The following is a 17,546-nucleotide window of genomic DNA, read 5'->3' as shown; positions in this document are numbered from 1 at the left end:
TATGTTTTGGTCATGTCTGCTTTTGAAAAAATATTGGAAAGACATTTTCAATATTATTTCCACGGTATTGAACATTGATTTACGACCTCATCCTATTACTGCAATCTTTGGTTTACCAATGATGGAGTCAATCCATTTATCTTCTTCTGCTTGTCGGATGATTGCATTTCTTACATTAATAGCTAGAAGATCTATTTTGTTGAATTGGAAAGAAATTAATCCCCCTACCATATTTTACTGGTTTTCTCAAACTATGTTATGTCTAAATTTGGAGAAAATTAGAAGTGTCGTATATGACCCTTCTATTAAATTTGAAAAGATTTGGAGGCCATTTATTCAATATTTTCACATGATGTAATTTGACCCTGTTCCAATCCTATTTGTTTTTCTGGTTTTGATTTTATATGTAATATATATATACCGGTATGTGTGTGTGTGTGTTGAGAGGATTGGAGTTGGGGACACTGATGATTTTGTAATTTTTTTTATAGATACTATAAACAGCCCATTTTTTTTCTTCTTTCCTTTTTTTCTTAATAGTGGTTAGTTTGTTAGTTTAGTTTTTCTTAGGGTATTAATTTTTTTAAATCTTTTTCTCTTTTCTGTTTTTTTCAACATGAATTACTTAGTTTTTTTTGTTTCGTTTATATGACATTTGTATCATTCATGATTTGGGAAGACTTAACTATATTGTACTTATTGCTTGTGTATCCTTTTATGTTCATTTTAATTTTGTAAGTTTGTAATCCCATTATCTATGTACTAATCTTATCATGTTGATATTAATAAAAAGATTGAAAAAGAAAGAAAGAAAATAGGAGGGGGAGGGGAAAATGCAAAATGATAGGAGAAGACCAGAAGGGGTGGGGTGAAGCTGAGAGCCAGAAAGGTGATTGGCAAAAGGGATACAAAGCTAGAGAAGGGAAAGGATCATGGGACAGGAGGCCTAGGGAGAAAGAAAGGGGGGGAGCACCAGAGGGAGATGGAGAACAGGCAGAGTGATGGGCAGAGAGAGAAAGAGGAAAAAAAAGGGAGGGGGAAAAAAACAAAGAAGGGGAGGAGGGGCATTAACAGAAGTTAGAGAAGTCAATGTTCATGCCATCAGGTTGGAGGCTACCCAGCAAGTATATACGGTGTTGTTCCTCCAACCTGAGTGTGGCTTCATCTTGACAGTAGAGGAGGCCATGGATGGACGTATCAGAATGGGAATGGGACGTGGAATTAAAATGTTTGGCCACTGGGAGATCCTGCTTTCTCTGGCGGACAGAGCGTTAAGTGTTCAGCGAAACGGTCTCCCAGTCTGCGTCGGGTCTCACCAATATATAAAAGGCCACACCGGGAGCACCGGACGCAGTATACCACACCAGCCGACTCACAGGTGAAGTGTCGCCTCACCTGGAAGGACTGTCTGGGGCCTTGAATGGTGGTAAGGGAGGAAGTGTAAGGGCAGGTGTAGCACTTGTTCCGTTTGCAAGGATAAGTGCCAGGAGGGAGATCGGTGGGAAGGGATGGGGGGGATGAATGGACAAGGGAGACACGTAGGGAGCGATCCCTGCAGAAAGCAGAAAGGCGGGGGGAAGGAAAGATGTGCTTGGTAGTGGGATCCCGTTGGAGGTGGCGGAAGTTACAGAGAATTATACGTTGGATCCGGAGGCTGGTGAGGTGGTAGGTGAGGACAAAGGAGACCCTTTCCCAAGTGGGGTGGTGGGCAGATGGGATGAGGGCAGAAGTGCGGGAAATGGGAGAAATGAGTTTGAGAGCAGAGTTGATGGTGGAAGAAGGGAAGCCCCTTTGGTTAAAAAAGGACATCTCCTTCATCCTGGAATGAAAAGCCTCATCTTAAGAGCCGATGCGGCAGAGGTGGAGGAATTGTGAGAAGGGGATAGCATTTTTGCAAGAGACAGGGTGGGAAGAGGAATAGTTCAGGTAGCTGTGAGAGTCTGTAGGCTTATAGTAGATATCAGTAGATAGGCCGTCTCCAGAGATGGAGATAGTAAGATCAAGAAAGGGGAGGGAGGTGTCAGAAATAGACCAGGTAAATTTGAGGGCAGGGTGAAAGTTGGAGGCAAAGTTAATGAAGTCAACGAGCTCAGCATGCATGCAGGAGGCAGCGCCAATGCAGTCGTCAATGTAGCGAAGGAAAAGAGGGGGACGGATACCCGTATAGGCTTGGATCCTGAAAAATCTCCATTAAATAATTTTAGCAAGGCAGGGATAGATTCCTCAGGATTAGATATATAAACCAGTAAATCGTCAGCATGAAGAGAAATCTTATGAATGGTCTCATTCACAAGAATCCCATGAATATCTTTAGCTTCACGAAGAGCAATAGCAAGGAGTTCTAATATTAAGTTAAATAACAAAGGACTTAATGGACAACCCTGTCTTGTTCCCTGTGAAAGCTGAAAAAAAGGGGATCTACAATTATTAGTAACAACAGTAGCAATAGGAGTTTTATAAATCATTCTAATCCAATTATTAAAATTAACACCAAAACCAAATTTCTCTAAAACATTAAATAAATATTTCCATTCAACTCGATCAAACACTTTTTCAGCATCCAAAGAGATTGTGCATTGTGGAGTTTTAAAAGGAGATGAATATATAATATTAAATAATCTCCAAACATTTGAAAAGGAATAACGACCCTTTATAAATCCTGTTTGATCTTTGAAAATGATATTACCCAAAATATTTTCCAACCAATTGGCCATTACCTTTGACAGGATCTTAGCATCAATGTTCAATAATGAAATAGGTCTATGTGAGGCACAATCAGTAGGATCTTTATCCTTTTTAAGAATTAAAGAAATAGAAGCCTCATAAAAAGTAAAGGGTAAATCACCTTTTACAAAAAAGTCCTTTAACTTTTCCAACGTATATGGAGAAAGCAATTTTCCTAATTTTTTATAAAATTCTACAGGATAGCCATCAAGTCCAGGGGCCTTACCAGATTGCATTGAAAAAATAGCTTTATGAATTTCGGCTTCAGTAATTTGGGCATCAAGAGTTTTTTTGATCCTCAACAGAAATTTGAGGAGAAGCAATCTTTCGTAAAACAGCATGCATTTTAGAAGAATCCACTGGAACTTGAGATTTATAAAATTCAGTATAAAAAATCTTGAAAAATCTTATTAATTTCTTCATATTCCCAAGCCAGGGTGCCATCTTTCCTATGGATTTTCAAAATTAGCTTTTTGGCTCTGGTCGTTTTTAATTGAGATGCAAACAGTTTGTTATTTTTATCTCCAAACATATAAAATTGACTTTTAGCCTTCAATAGGATGAGTTAATAATAAATTATATTGTGATTGAAGTTCCACCCTTTGTTTAAATAAGTCAATATTAGGGGAAATCACAAAAATATTATCTAAATCTTTAATTTGTTTTGAAATCTTATCTACTTATACGTTAGTCTGTTTTTTAAGCTTAGCTGAATAAGAAATGATCTGACCGTGTAAAAATGCTTTAAATATATCCCCTATGATTAATTTAGACATACCCCCTATATCATTAAAAAGAAAAATATAATTTATCTGGGTTTCAATCAAACTAACAAAGTCAGAATTTTGCAATAATATTTGGGATAGACGCCAAGGTGGGCAGGCAAGGATGACATCATCTAATTCGAAAGACAAACTCAAAGACACATGATCAGATATAGCAATAGCGTCATATTCACAATTCTTAACACTAGGCAAGAGGCGAGGGTCAACTATAATATAATCTATCCTCAAATATTTTCTATAAACGTGAGAAAAAAGAGTATTCTCTGTCATCAGTGTGTAAATATCTCCATAGTTCAATCAATCCAAAATCGGTCATAAAGGTATTAATAAGTGACGCAGAGCAATTTGGAAGTCGCTGATTGGTTGAGCTCTTGTCAATCAAGGGATTTAAACAAGTTAAAATCCCTGCCCATTATCAACATATATTCATTTAAATAAGGCAATAAAGCAAATACATTTTTAAAAAAAGAAGGATCATCTAAGTTAGGACCATACAAATTGACCAAAACAACTTTTCTATTACAAATTACTCCTTTAACAATTAAAAATCTACCATTAAAATCTGACTTAATATTCTCTTGAAGGAACAAAATATTGGATTTAATGAAAATAGACACCCCTTTAGTTTTACTTTCAGAGGTAGAGTGAAATTGCAAACCATTCCACGATCCAAAAAATCTATCTTGATCTCCCATCCTGATATGCGTCTCTTGGGCAAAAATTATATCAGGCTGGAATCGATTAATGATTTTAAAAGTCTTTTTTCATTTAATAGGATGATTCCAACCACGTACATTCCAACTTATTAAATTAATCCGTTTAAATACCATACCATAATTTTATTCTACTTTACACATGCACAGAGCACATACCAATACGGGATGATCAAAAATGGTGGCGATGAAGAACACAACCACATAAGAAACACACATCCTCCGGAGCCACCCAATGGAAAAAACACCCTAACTCTAACCCCACCCCCTCCATCCCCTAAAAAAGCTTTAAATTCAGTTATAAGACACTATAATATTCAATTACATAAAAAAGATACTAATATATTGAAAAGAAATTTAAAAAGATAAACAGTTAAGATTTAAAATATATTATCTAGAGAAGCCAAGCATTGTATTTAATAACAAATCAACACAATTTTTTTTTAAAAAGCTTAAAAAAAAGCAGGAAGAAGCGTTAATAGCATATTTAACCCAACTAAATTTTCAAAACTACCAACTAATAATATTATACGAATAATTGAAACCTCCGCTAAGTGTGTGTGTGTGTATATCTATATATATATATATATGTGTGTGTGTGTGTGTGTGTGTATATATATATATATATATGTGTGTGTGTGTATATATGTATGTATGTATATATATATATATATGTATGTATGTGTATATATATATATGTATGTGTGTGTGTATATATATATATATATATATATATATATATTTATTTATATAAAAAGAAACTAGCTCCATTAGTAGGAAAAACTACCAGTTAGTTAATTAAGAAAGAAACAAAAAAAAATCAAACCAGATACTAGGTTAAAGGAGTAAGTCCTCTTATCCTTTTCTCAGTCGAATGTCCGAATAACCATTTAAACAGTCATACTTGAACCATGAATCTTCTTTCAGAAGCAAACTGATGATATGCAATAATGAACAAGTCCCCTGATCTTCATAAATCGGCCTTCATAAATTTTCTTTCAGAAATGTTAATGCAGATAGCCAAACAACCTTCCAGACAGTTCAACGGGCAGTTACAGCAGGTATGGTTTGAACAAACGCCAGTGCAACTTTAGGATCAAAAAATGTACGAGGAGGAGAATCAGGAGGAAAAACTTTTATTCTTGTTGGGTGACGCATGGAAGGAAACAATTTATTTTCATATGCCTGTTTCATTACCAGAGCAAATTTTGAACTTTGCTCCATTACCTCCTTCGGATAATCTTCATAAAAAAGGAGCTCAAATTTCTCAAATCTGAAAACTCTGCTTTCTTGCCTGTCACATTATTTGATCCTTAATCTTAAAATGATCAAAACAGACCATGGTTTATCTTGATATCTTGAAGTAAACAATCTGTGTGCTCTTTCTACAGTAGGCGGCTGCTATAGTATAGTAGAAATAAGGTATGAGAAAGCTTACCAAAGTAAACAGTTAAGTCTCCATTTTTGATTTCTTCCTGCAGCCCAGCAATTCGTATGTTCCTTTGGAGAGACCTAGTTTCCAGGTCTATAAACTTATTTCAATATCTTTCCAATCAAGTTGTAGTTTCAAGCAATGTTTGCTTAGTTGACTTGAATTCCTCTTCATGTGTAATGACTTGAGTTTCCAGATCTTTAAGTTTTCCCAGAAATGACATAATTTCATTACTGTTCTTTTCCAGTTGGTTTTTAATTGAATTCAGTGTTCGAACCATATCTTTGGCCCATGATGGCATTTCATCAGATCTTTCCTTTTGCATCTTTCCTTTTCCGTTGCCTTTATCACTAGGTTCAGATAAGTTCTTCCCACTCCTCAAAGGCATATTGTTCCCCTTCAAGAATCAGCAACTAAAAATTTTAAATTCTAAGTTTAAACTAGGGGGAAAGGAAAAAAACTAGGAGCAGCACAGTAAGTGCTATTACTCCATTCATAGACAGTCTGCGTCGGGTCTCACCAATATATAAAATGCCGCACCAGGAGCACCGGACGCAGTATACCACACTGGCCGACTCACAGGTGAAGTGTCGCCACACCTGGAAGGACTTTCTGGGGCCCTGAGTGGTGGTGAGGGAGGAAGTGTAATGGCAGGTGTAGCACTTGTTCTGCTTACAAGGGTAAGTGCCAGGAGGGAAATTGGTGGGAAGGGATGGGGGGGACGAATGGACAAGGGAGTTGCATAGGGAGCAATCCCTGCGGAATGCAGGGTGGGGGGGAGGAGAAGATGTGCTTGGTAGTGGGATCCTGTTGGAGGTGGCGGAGGTTACGGGGAATTATATGTTGGACCCGGAAGCTGGTGGTTTGGTAGGTGAGGATAAGGGGAACCCTATCCCGAGTGTGTGGATGGGGTGAGAGCAGATGTACGTGAAATGGGAGAGATGCATTTGAGAGCAGAATCTCTTACTATCTTCTCTTTCAGTTAGTGCTGACAAAGGGTCTCGGCCTGAAACGTTGACAGTGCTTTTTCCTATAGATGCTGCCTGGCCTGTTGCGTTCCACCAGTATTTTATGTGTGCTGCTTGAATTTCCTGTAGCTGCTGATCAGACTTGCAGAATGGTGAGGAGGAATTCTAGATCATTCCTCCATACAAAACTGTTTCAGTTCATCAATATTTATGGGATATGTTGCATGACCAGCTCTCTTCAGGTCATGCCACAGCATCTCAATTGGGTTAAGGTCTGGACTCTAACTTGGCTATTCCAAAACACATTTTCTTCTCTTTAAATCATTGTTATTTATTTACTCTTGTCTTTCGGATTATTGTCTTGTTGCATCATCCAACTTCTGTTGAGCTTCAGGTGACGAACTGCTACATGCTCAACTTCTGTTGAGCGCTACACCTGACGTTCAACTGTAAAATGTCTTGATATAATTTTGAATTATTGTTCCCTCAATGACTGCAGTTTGTCCAGGCCCTGAGGCAGGAAAGCAGTCCCTGAGGTTTTGGTGTTGGTGTGCAGTGCTCTTCTTCCTCTAAACATAGCACTGTGCATTTCTGCCAAAAATTTTAACTTTTGTCTCATTTGTCCACAGAGCGTTGTCCCAGAAACATTGTGGAACATACAGATGGTCTTTGCAAACTTGAGATGTGGAACAATGTTGTTGTTGTTTTTTTTTGGAGAGCTGTGGTGTCCTTCCATGAACATCATTGTAGTTAAGTGTTTTTCTTATCTGAACATTTTAGCAAGTTCTAGAGATTTCTGCAGGTATTTTGCTGTTACCCTTAGGTTCTTTTTCACACTCCTTGTGCATTGCTCATTGTGCTTTTGGGGTGATCTTTGTAGGACACCCGCTTCTAGGGAGAGTAGCAACAGTACTGACTTTCTTCCATTTGGAGACAAATTTTGTTGTTTGTGACTGATGAACACTCAGGTCTTTAGAAATGCTTTTGTAGCCTTTCTAACTTCATGCATCTCAACAATTCTTCTAAGATCCTCTGAAAGTTGTTTTGATTGAGGCACGGTGAACATAAACTGATCTTTCTTGAGGAGCACAGGCTTTGTCAGTAACCTTATTCTGTGTGTCTTTTTTTTAAAAGAGCAGGGCACCTTAACAACCCATACATCCAATCTCAACTTATTAATTGAAATACCTGACTCCAAATAACTTTTGTAGAAGCCGTTACTCCAGAGGTTCATATACCCTTTTGAACCTAGATTGTGATTGGTTAAATGGTGTACTCAATATTGATGAGAAGAAGTACCATTGTTTGTGGTTTATTAGCGTATTAGGCAGATTGTATTTGTCTATTAGTGTGACAAATGAGGGTCAGACCACATTTTATGTTTAATTAATGCAAAGTGTTCACAAAATTTTTCTTGCAACTGCACATTAGACACTAGACACAAGAGTGTCTGTACATAACGTGAATCTGACAGGAAACAATAAATTAGTGGTGGTTGGGGATGTGGTGGTTAGTTACCTGTCCTGGGAAGTAAAGATGGAGTAAGACTTGATCATGGATGTTATTTAACGTGACAACACGACTACTGTTTCTTTGTTGCACACAATAGACATTTGAACTGTTGTATATACAGTATCCACAGTGTTACACCAAATGGCACTTTTATCTCCTAAGCCACTATGAAGTTTCTTGCTACATATTCTTTTCCTCTTCTCTATATCTGCCGGAATATGCATATATTGCACCACTTATAATTTTGCTTAGTTATTTTGGCAGTTAGATTTTTAAACCTGAAAATAGATTGTAAAAAACCCTGATTTTTAATATACTTATGCTGTCTGGTTGTTGAGGCTTAAAACATTCATATCCCATCAGCCTCCTAATGAATGGTCATACATGTGAACTTCTTGTAGGGGCATGACCTTGCAATGTCGTTATGCGACCGGATGTCCCGGAGGAAATTTGTAGTCTGAAAAGGAGATGACAAGTATGGTACATTTAAACTTGAAATTTATTAGTATTGATTTTGAAACCAGTTTAGAAACATAGAAAACCTACTGCACAATACAGGCCCTTCACCCACAAAGTTATGCCGAACTTGTCCCTACCTTAGAAATTACCAGGCTTACCCATAGCCCTCTATTTTTCTAAGCTCCATGTACCTATCCAAAAGTCTGTTAAAAGACCCTATCATATCGGCCTCCACCACCACTGCCGGCAGCCCATTCTGTGCACTCTCTGAATAAAAACTTGCCCCTGACATCTCCTCTGTACCTACTCCCCAGCACCTTAAATCTGTGTCCTCTTGTGACAACCATTTCAGCCCTGGGAAAAGCCTCTATCCACACCATCAATGCCTCTCATCATCTTATACACCTCTATCAGGTCACCTCTCATCCTCCGTCGCTTCAAAGAGAAAAGGCCAAGTTCACTCAACCTATTCTCATAAGGCACGCTGCCCAATCCAGGCAACCTCCTTGAAAATCTCCTCTGCACCCTTTCTGTGAGGTGACCAGAACTGAGCACAGTACTCCAAGTGGGGTCTGAGCAGGGTCCTCTATAGCTGCAACATTACCTCTCAGCTCCTAAATTCAATTCCACGATTGATGCAGGCTAATACGCAGGCCTTCTTAACCTTTTAGTCAACCTGCACATCTGCTTTGAGCGTACTATTGTCTCGAACCCCAAGATCCCTCTGATCCTCCACACTACCAAGAGTCTTACCATTAATGCTATATTCTGCCATGATATTTGACCTACCAAAATTATTTACTTCACACTTATCTGGGTTGAACTCCACCTGCCACGTCTCAACCCAGTTTTGCATCCTATCAATATCCCACTGTAACCTCTGACAGTCCTCCACACTATCCACAACACCTTCGACCTTTGTGTCAACAGCAAACTTACTAACCCATCCCTCCACTTCCTTGTTCAGGTCATTTATAAAAATCATGAAGAGTAAGGGTCCCAGAACAGATCCCTGAGGCACTCCACTGTTGACCGACCTCCATGCAGAATATGATCTGTCTACAACCACTCTGCCTTCAGTGGGCAAGTCAGTTCTGGATTCAGAAAGCAATGTCCCCTTGGATCCCATATAACCATATAACAATTAGAACACGGAAACAGGCCATCTCGGCCATTGTAGTCCATGCTGAATGCCTGCTCTCACCTAGTCCCACTGACCTGCACTCGGCCCATAACCCTCCATTCCTTTCCTGTCCATATACCCATCCAATTTTTTTTAAATGACAATATCGAATCTGCCTCTACCACTTCTACTGGAAGCTTGTTCCACACAGCTACCACACTCTGAGTAAAGAAGTTCCCCCTTGTGTTACCCCTAAACTTTTGCCCTCTAACTCTCAACTCATGCCCTCTTGTTTGAATCTCCCCTACTCTCAGTGGAAAAAGCCTATCCACGTCAACTCTATCTATCCCCTTCATAATTTTAAATACTTCTATCAAGTTCCCCCCTCAACCTTCTACACTCCAAAGAATAAAGACCTAACTTGTTCAACCTTTCTCTGTAACTTTGGTGCTGAAACCAAGAGAGAGTAAATCTCTGTACTCTCTCTATTTTGTTGACATCTGTCCCATAATTCGGTGACCAGAACTGTACACAATACTCCAAATTTGGCCTCACCAGTACCTTGTACAATTTAACAATACTCCAAATTTGGCCTCACCAGTACCTTGTACAGTTTTAACATTACATCCCAACTCCTATGCTCAATGCTCTGATTTATTTAGGCCAGCATACCAAAAGCTTTCTTCACCCTATCCACATGAGATTCCATCTTCAGGGAATTATGCACTATTATTCCTAGATCACTCTGTTCTACTGCATTCTTCAATGCCCTATCATTTACCATGTATGTCCTATTTTGATTAGTCCTACCAAAATGTAGCACCTCACACTTAACAGCATTAAACTCCATCTGCCATCTTTCAGCCCACTCTTCTAACTGGCGGAGATCTCTCTGCAAGCTTTGAAACCCTACTTCAGCAAAATTGGCTCTCACTTCCAATCTGGGCTGCCACTTAAATTGTCTAAACAGCAAATCGTACCTCTTACTAGGACCCAGCTGCAGTGATGGCCTCAGAGTCCAGACCACGCCATTTCTGGCCCAGATTCTGTCATCCAGCCTGAAACCTTTCTCAAGCTCTTCTTTCTCAGCTCAGGGCCCAGACCAATCCAACCCTGCATCCAGTCCATTTGTAAGGGCATCAGACTATCTCTTGCCAGGCCCTTTCAGCACCCAGAGCGATCCAATTTCACACCCAGGCCAGCTGTACGGGCACTGAATCTCTTCCGCCCTCCCTTCTCTCCAGCTGTACAGTAATGACAGCACAGTTCCAGGACAAAGGAAATACTGTCGGCCCTCCATATCCGCGGATTCCACATGCGCAGATTCAACCAACCGCGGATCAGGAAAACCCGGAAGTTCTCTCCAGCACTCGTTGTTTGAGCCTGTACAGACTATTTTTTCTTGTCATTATTCCCTAAACAATACAATATAACAACTATTTACATAGCATTTACATCTAGAAATGACTTAAAAGTACAGGCAGTCCCCAAGTTATGAATGAGTTCCATTCCTGAGTCCGTCCTTAAGTCGGATTTGAAGTCGGAGCAGGTACATCCGGTATTATTTAGCGTCAGTTAGTCAAACGTTTTTCTTAGTATATAGTACATTTTTTACCTTTCTATGCATATAAAACACTTAAGAAACATACGTATTTCAATAATTAAACCACTGTGTTGCTTAATAATAATTGTAGCTTTCATCGGGACAGGGCCTTTCAAATGCTCCATTAAAATTGTTCCGATCGTTGACCGACTGTAGCCTAATGCTTTTCCAATGGCTGATGGTGTTTCACCTCTTTCCGATCGCTTTATTACTTCCACCTTATTTTCAATTGCGATCGTGATTATTTTTGTGAACAGAAACACCACGGATTCAGAGCTATGCCAGGTCCTAAAGAACACCGCACTGAGTCAGGTTAAATAAGGGACTTGAGCATCTGCGTTTTTTGTTATTTGTGGGGGGTCTCGGAACCAATCCCCCGCGAATAAGGAGGGCCGACTGTACTTTGAAAATTGGATTGCAGTCATTTTAGCTGCCAATTTGGAAACTCTACTACCACTCTGAGATCTAAAATGCTCTCTAAAACATGTGACACTGCGGTCAGTTGAAATCTTGAAGACTTGACCTCAGCATTTATACAGCCACCTGGTTGAAAATAAGTTGCCTTTTATCAGCTGCAATTGTTTGCTAGTTTTGTGTTAGCTGTATGAGGACCTCGTAAATCATTTAGTGATGTAGTTTCCAGCAGTCGTCTTCCATTTAATTAATGTGTTTTATCATTTTTTTCCAGTTATGCTGCAATTCCCAATGTCTGTTGCACTCTCTTAACCATTCAATGCCCTTTTAAATTTGCTCAGTTTACTTCTCATCACGCAGACTTTGTTTTAGTACCATCCACAAATTTGGCTGTCATTTGCTACCTTTAAATCATTCAAAGGATTGCAAGCCCTGGTACTGATCCCTGTGGCAGTCCACTGACTAATTGCCAGCTTGTAGGTGGTTCCTCCTTTTTGTTTTTAGCTCCTTCCTGTGAGTTAGTCAACCCTCTATCCATGTTACTTCCAAAATCGTGTTCTTCTCTTGCAAAATAATTGTTTGGGGCACTTTGAGGAATGCTTTTTCTGAACATTCAAATATATTACATCTGCTGATTCCCTTAACTGCTGATGCTTTGATGAAGAACTGTGGTAAATATTTCAGACAGTATCCCTTGTGAGGCTATATTGATTCTGTCTGATGAAACATGATGATTTGAATGAGGGTATATTTCAAATATTATGTCAGATTTGGTCTGCTTGCCTATGTACGTATGCCTTTTGTATGAGAGTGCAGTGGAGGTTTACCAGATTGATTCCTGAAGTGGCATGTATATTGTGCAGAACGATTGGGTTGACTCAGTCTAAGAAATCTCACTGAAAGGGCTATTGAACCTGTGAAATTCTTAACCACGGAGCACAATGGTTGTCCATTCTGAATATATTTAAGAAGGTACTTGGATTTCAGGATATAAAAAGCATTAAGAACTGCCTCCCAGGTGCCAGGGTCCGGGATGTTTCAGATCACATCCAAGATATACTGCAGTGGGAGGGAGAACAGCCAGAGGTCGTGGTACATATTGGTACCAATGACAATGACATAGGTAGGGAAAGGGAAGAGGTCCTGAAAAAAGACTACAGGGAATTACGAAGGAAGTTGAGAAGCAGGACCGCAAAGGTAGTAATCTCGGGATTACCTTCTGTGCCATGCGACAGTGAGTGTAGGAATAGAATGAGGTGGAGGATAAATACGTGGCTGAGGGATTGGAGCAGGGAGCAGGTATTCAGATTTCTGGATCATTGGGACCTCTTTTAGGGCAGGTGTGACCTGTACAAAAAGGACAGGTTGCACTTGAATCCCAGAGGGACCAATATCCTGGTGGGGAGGTTCGCTAAGGTTACTGGGGAGAATTTAAACTAGAAATGGTAGGGGGTGGGAACCGAACTGAAGAGACTGGGGAAGAGATGGTTGGCTCACAAATAGAGAAAGCTTGGAGACAGTGTGTGAGAGAGGATAAGCAGGTGATAGAGAAGGGATGCACTCAGACAGACGGTTTGAGATGTGTCTATTTTATTGCAAGGAGTATTGTGAACAAAGTGGATGAGCTTAGTGCATGGATCAGTATTTGGGGCTATGATGTGGTGGCCATTACAGATGGTGGCTCAGGGACAGGAATGGTTGCTTCAAGTGCCGTGTTTTAGATGTTTCAGAAAGGACAGGGAGGGAGGCAAAAGAGGTGGGGGCGTGGCACTATTGATCAGAGAGTGTCACGGCTGCAGAAAAGATGGACGTCATGGAAGGATTGTCTACTGAGTCTCTGTGGGTGGAGGTTAGGAATAGGAAGGGATCAGTAACTTACTGGGTGTTTTTTATAGGCTGCCCAATAGTAACAGGGATATCGAGGAGCAGATAGGGAAACAGATCCTGGAAAGGTGTAATAATAATAATAATAATAGAGTTGTCATGATGGAAGATTTTAGTTTCCCAAATATCGATTGGCACCTCCCGAGAGTAAGGGGTTTGGATGGGGTGGAGTTTGGTAGGTGTGTTCAGGAAGGTTTCTTGACACAATATTTAGGTAAGCCTACAAGAGGAGAGACTATACTTGATTTGGTACTGGGAAATGAACCTGGTAAGGTGCCAGATCTCTCAGTGGGAGAACATTTTGCAGATAGTGATCAAAATTCAATCTCCTTTACAATAGCATTGGAGAGAGATAGGAATAGACAAGTTAGAAAAGCGTTCAATTGGAGTAAGGGGTATTATGAGGCTATCATGCAGGAACTTGGAAGCTTAAATTGGGAACAGATGTTCTCGGAAAAATATGGAAGAAATGTGGCAAATGTTCAGGGGATATTTGTGTGAAGCTCTGCATAGGTATGTTCCAATGAGACAGGGAAGTTATGGTAGGGTACAGGAACCGTGGTGTACAAAGGCTGTAATAATTCTCGTCAAGAAAAGAAAAACTCACACAAGGTTCAGAAAGCTAGGTAATGTTAGAGATCTAGAAGATTATAAGGCTTAACAGCAGCTTAAGAAGGAACTTAGGAGAGCCAGAAGGGGCCATGCCCAAGGCATTCTACAAGTATGTGAAGAGCAAGAGGATAAGAGTGAAAGAATAGGACCTGTCAAGTGTGACAGTTGGAAAGTGTGTATGCAACCGGAGGAAATAGCAGAGGTACTTAATACTTCAGTATTCACTATGGAAAAGGATCTTGGTGATTGTAGTGCTGACTTGCAGCAGATATTAAGAAAGCATATAGATATTAAGAAAGAGAATGTGCTGGAGCTTTTGGAAAGCATCAAGTTGGATAAGTCGTTGGGACCGGATGAGATGTACCCCAGGCTACTGTGGGAGATGAGGGAGGAGATTGCTGAGCCTCTGGCGATGATCTTTGATTCATCAATGGGGACGGAGAAGGTTCCAGAGGATTGGAGGGTTGCGGATGTTGATCCTTTATTCAAGAAAGGGAATAGAGATAGCCCAGGAAATTATAGACCAGTGAGTCTTACTTCAGTGGTTGGTAAATTGATGGAGAAGATCCTGAGAGGCAGTATTTATGAACATTTGGATAGGTATAATATGATTAGGAATAGTCAGCATGGTTTTGTCAAGGGTGGGTAGTGCCTTACGAGCCTGATTTAATTTTTTGAAAATGTGACTAAACACATTGATGAAGGAAGAGCAGTAGATATAGTGTACATGGATAAGGGCATTTGATAAGGTACCATATGCAAGGCTTATTGAGAAAGTAAGGAGACATGTTGCTTTGTGAATCCAGAACTGACTTGCCCACTGAAGGCAAATTCTGCATGGAGATCAGTGACCAGTGGTGTGCCTCAGGGATCTCTTCTGGGACCCTTACTCTTCGTGATTTTTATAAATGACCTGGATGAGGAAGTGGAGAGATGGGTTAGTAAGTTTGCTGATGACACAAAGGTTGGAGGTGTTGTGGATAGTGTAGAGGGCTGTCAGAGGTTACAGTGGGACATTGATAGGATGCAAAACTGAGCTGAGAAGTGGCAGATGGAATTCAACCCAGGTAAGTGTGAAGTGTTTCATTTTGGTAGGTCAAATATGAGTGTGGAGGATCAGAGGGATCTTGGGGTCCAAGTCCATAGGATGCTCAAAGCAGCTGCAGAGCTTGACTCTGTAGTTAAGAAGGCATACGGTGTATTGGCCTTCATTAATCATGGAATTGAACTTAGAGGCCAAGAGGTAATGTTGCAGCTGTATAGGACCCTGGTCAGACCCCAGTTGGAGTACTGTGCTCAGTTCTGGTTGCCTCACTATAGGAAGGATGTGGAAGCCGTAGAAAGGTTGCAGAGGAGATTTACAAGGATGTTGCCTGGATTGGGGAGCATGCCTTATGAAAACAGGTTGAGTGAACTTGGCCTTTTCTCTTTGGAGTGACGGAGGATGAAAGGTGACCTGATAGAGGTGTATAAGATGATGAGAGGCATTGATCGTGTGGATAGTCAGAGGCTTTTTCCCAGGGCTGAAATGGTTGCCACAAGAGGACACAGGCTTAAGGTGCTGGGGAGTAGGTACAGAGGAGATGTCAGGGGTAAGTTTTTTACGCAGAGAGTGGTGAGTACGTGGAATGGGCTGCCAGCAACAGTGGGGGAGGCAGATACGATAGGGTCTTTTAACAGACTTTTGGATAGGTACATGGAGTTTAGAAAATAGAGGGCTATGGGTATACCTAGTAATTTCTACGGTTGGGACATGTTTGGCACAACTTTGTGGGCCGAAGGGCCTGTATTGTGCTGTAGGTTTTCTATGTTTTTACGACCCACTGTTGCTATTTTCTATGAACATCAGATATCTAATGAGTGCGACCATTTGCAAACTTAGCATTTTTTTTTGTAGAGAATGGTGATTAGTCATAAATGCAAACACGAGGAAATCTGCAGATGCTGGAAATTCAAGCAACACACACAAAATACTGGTGGAACACAGCAGGCCAGGCAGCATCTATAGGAAGAAGTACTGTCGATATTTCTGGCGAAGGGTCTTCTTCCTATAGATGCTGCCTGGCCTGCTGTGTTCCACCAGCATTTTGTGTGTGTTGCATTAGTCATAAATGTTCATCAGGTTACATAATATCCTTAAGAAAATAAAATACAGCACATATTTCCAGTCTGGCAAGGAAGCCACTCTGAAGACGCAGCTGATGGTTCTTTGTGAATTAGCTGCATTTTCAAATTTTTTGTTTAAAGTTTATTTTCAATTTCTGTTCAAATGCGTCGGCTGCAACCTCAGGTTGGATGGAAGTTAGGTTAATTGAGGAAGGTGATCATTTGAGGTCTTGTGTGTATTGTCCATCTTTATAGAATATTGCACGTTGAAGTACACAACTTTTACAGAGCATGCTGTGTGAAGGGCTTGCAGCTTTATAAAACTTGATTAGGCTTCACTTGGAGTATTTGCAGTCCTGATCACTCAGTTACAGGATGTGGAGTTTTTGATGAGTGCAGAATATGATCACCAGGATGCTGCTATAAGGAGTGGTTGGACAAACTTCGATTATTTTCTCTGGAGTATGGATGCCCGAAGGACAACTTGATAGTCAGGTCAGATGGTCAGACTCTTTCTCCCAGGATGGAAATATCTAATACTCAAGGAATAGCTTTCAGAAGAAAGGGGAGAGGAGGTAGTTCAAGAGGAGAGGTGTGGGGCTTTGTATGCTGGTAAGTGTCTGGAATGTGTTGCCAGGGATTGATTGTGAAAGTGATGATAATGACGTTTAACAGATTTCTATAAGGATGCCTGATGTATAGGGAACAGAGGGACTATGGAGAAGGGATGAGTTTCATTTGGCATCTTGATTGGCACACACACGAGCTAAAAGGGCTGTACAGGTGGTGTCCTTTACTTTCAAATACAAAAAAAACATGTGGAATGCAGGAAATAATTATGTGGAGAGAGGATTTTTTGGAATGAATGTTGATAGCTAATTTATTCTATGATTCTCTCTGCCTGCAGTATCTTCATGACAATAATATTACTCACAGAGATCTTAAGCCTGAAAATGTGTTGCTCAAAAGCAATGAGGAGAACTGCCTTCTTAAGGTAAGGATTGGAGCATATGCTGATAGAACTAACATTATTAAGTACATCTTGTTATTAAGAAGTTGTAACAATATTTTGTAGAGGTAAGATGATGCTTAGACAAATGTCCCTACTGAGTCCCTACTGCACAAATTACATGATGAATATGTGAAATTCTACTTGATTTTGGACTTGCACCCTTTTAAAATTCCAAGTGGTGAGCCACATTCTCTAACTA

The 17,546-nt window shown here is 40.2% G+C and overlaps 1 protein-coding gene across 3 annotated transcripts in view; it reads left to right on the top strand.

Annotated features, from left to right (window-relative positions):
• Nucleotides 1-17,546, top strand: part of chek2 (checkpoint kinase 2) — a 92,931-nt gene that overhangs the window by 56,431 nt on the left and 18,954 nt on the right. For 2 of the 3 annotated variants that reach the window (XM_073065947.1, XM_073065948.1), the window contains 2 exons: nucleotides 7,252-7,371; nucleotides 17,243-17,329. In XM_073065947.1, the coding sequence (XP_072922048.1) occupies nucleotides 7,252-7,371; nucleotides 17,243-17,329 (207 nt within the window). The remainder of the gene's footprint in view (nucleotides 1-7,251; nucleotides 7,372-17,242; nucleotides 17,330-17,546) is intronic. The other variant, XM_073065949.1, reaches the window with a different exon arrangement.

The sequence above is a fragment of the Hemitrygon akajei genome, chromosome 14 (genome assembly GCF_048418815.1).
Source record: "Hemitrygon akajei chromosome 14, sHemAka1.3, whole genome shotgun sequence".
Classification (NCBI taxonomy): Eukaryota; Metazoa; Chordata; class Chondrichthyes; order Myliobatiformes; family Dasyatidae; genus Hemitrygon; species Hemitrygon akajei.
Note: the sequence above shows the minus strand (reverse complement) of the source record. Positions and strands in the feature narration are given on the sequence as shown.